The following is a 1,780-nucleotide window of genomic DNA, read 5'->3' on the forward strand; positions in this document are numbered from 1 at the left end:
TTACAGAATAAAAAATGACTAACCATTAGACACAAAATTAAGCTTACAAATAACATTTTCCTTATAAAAATCTTATATAACTCATACACAAAGCAAAGACTTCTCTCATGATTTAATAACTTTTCACAAAAATGAAATAAAATTTAACCAATTCCAACAAAAAAAGATTTTGCAAGTTGAAACTTAAAACTCATACCTGCCTCAAGAAGCTTCCAGACTTGGCGTGCTTACGAGATGACGGGGCGTTGCTCATTCCAAGCCTCTCATCAAGATTCTCCTCCTCCTCCTCCGCTCTCGGCAACGGCGGAGCAGAAGGCTGCTTGAGATTCTCCACCACCGCCGCCATCTCTTCATTCTTATGAGTGGTCGGAGACTGACGAACATGAATCTCCACCACATCAACATCCCAAAGCACCCAATCCTGCGTGGCCGTCCTATGCGGAATATCATGAGTCACGGAGTTCCTCCACGGAGGAACACCACCATTTGCCCTCAAAAAGTTCCCATAGCGCGTCTTCAGCTTCACGCGCCCACCGTCCTTAACCGGTTCCCATTCAACTGAAGAGTCCAATCTGGAAGGTAGCGTCTGGAGAACCTTCCTCCCCGTCATGCCAAGGAGGAACGGGTTTGTTGAGGCGGTTAGGTACTTTCCGTAACAGCTTTTGAGGCGGATTATGTTGTCGTAACTGTCCACGTACTCTACGTGCCACCTGGCACTCTTGGAGGCACCGTTGCGGTCCTGCGTAACGGTTTCCTCGTCGTCCTCCGCTATGAGGTACTTGTCATGGTGGCTGCGGAGGCGCACCGCCTTTGCGTGCCGGAAGAAATCCATGCCGTTTCGGAATTTGTTGTTTGAGGTCGTTTTCTGCATGTTTGTGTTGCCGCACTTAATACTTAATATATATTGTTGTTGAAATTAAAGGAAAATAAGTAAGTAGTAGTGAGTTTGTTCTTGTTTTCTTTTGCTGTGAATGAAGTGAAAGGTCTTTTTTGTGGTTTTGGAGGTGAGGAAAGAATGATGAGTTGCTTTAAAATGGCAACTGGTGTGAGTATTTATGGGTTGCAAAACACGATGATGTGGCACTAATAATAAGAGGATGAATTTATTGATTTTGACTATTTAGTTATTTTTATTTAAAAATTTCTAATAATAATGAAATATTTGTTATTGTAGATTTAACATACATTAATTAATCTGTCAAAGATTCATTAAAATAATTTTTAGTGTAAATATAATTTTAAAATAGTAATGAATATTTTTTTATAATTTTTATTTTAACAAAATTATTTTATTTTATGCTTAATTTATTTCAACAAAATAAAATATAATAAAATACCGATTAAAACTGTAATTCAATGAAGATGTGAACCATTTTATTAATTTTTTATTTTAACAAAAGTGACTAGTTCATGGCTCATGCTTTGTGAAATTATTAATTTTTTAAATAATGTTAAAGTGAATATTTAAGCTATTTATTTGTGTTTAATAATTCTTACTAGGCAGTCAAACTATTCAAACAATGAAATATTTATTAAACAACAAAAAATATTTATTTATTGGATTTAATTGCTAAAATTATAAAATATAATTAAATATTACGTTGAGATTAAAAATATGGATATAAATTTTATGAATAACTTTGGTATAAATGTTCTTTAACATGTGTTATCAGTTATCACATAAAAATTAACTACCAACTAATTTAAAAATCTAAGACAACATTTTAATTGAATAACTTAAGTAATCAAGATATAACATTTAAACTCTTACATTACTATC

The 1,780-nt window shown here is 34.0% G+C and overlaps 1 protein-coding gene across 1 annotated transcript in view; it reads right to left on the reverse strand.

Annotated features, from left to right (window-relative positions):
• LOC107643423 overlaps positions 1 to 1,780 on the reverse strand; it is an 8,355-nt gene that overhangs the window by 1,695 nt on the left and 4,880 nt on the right. The window contains exon 3 of the mRNA XM_016347067.2: positions 197 to 865. Within this exon, the coding sequence (XP_016202553.1) occupies positions 197 to 865 (669 nt within the window). The remainder of the gene's footprint in view (positions 1 to 196; positions 866 to 1,780) is intronic.

Source organism: Arachis ipaensis, chromosome B05, assembly GCF_000816755.2.
Source record: "Arachis ipaensis cultivar K30076 chromosome B05, Araip1.1, whole genome shotgun sequence".
NCBI lineage: Eukaryota > Viridiplantae > Streptophyta > Magnoliopsida > Fabales > Fabaceae > Arachis > Arachis ipaensis.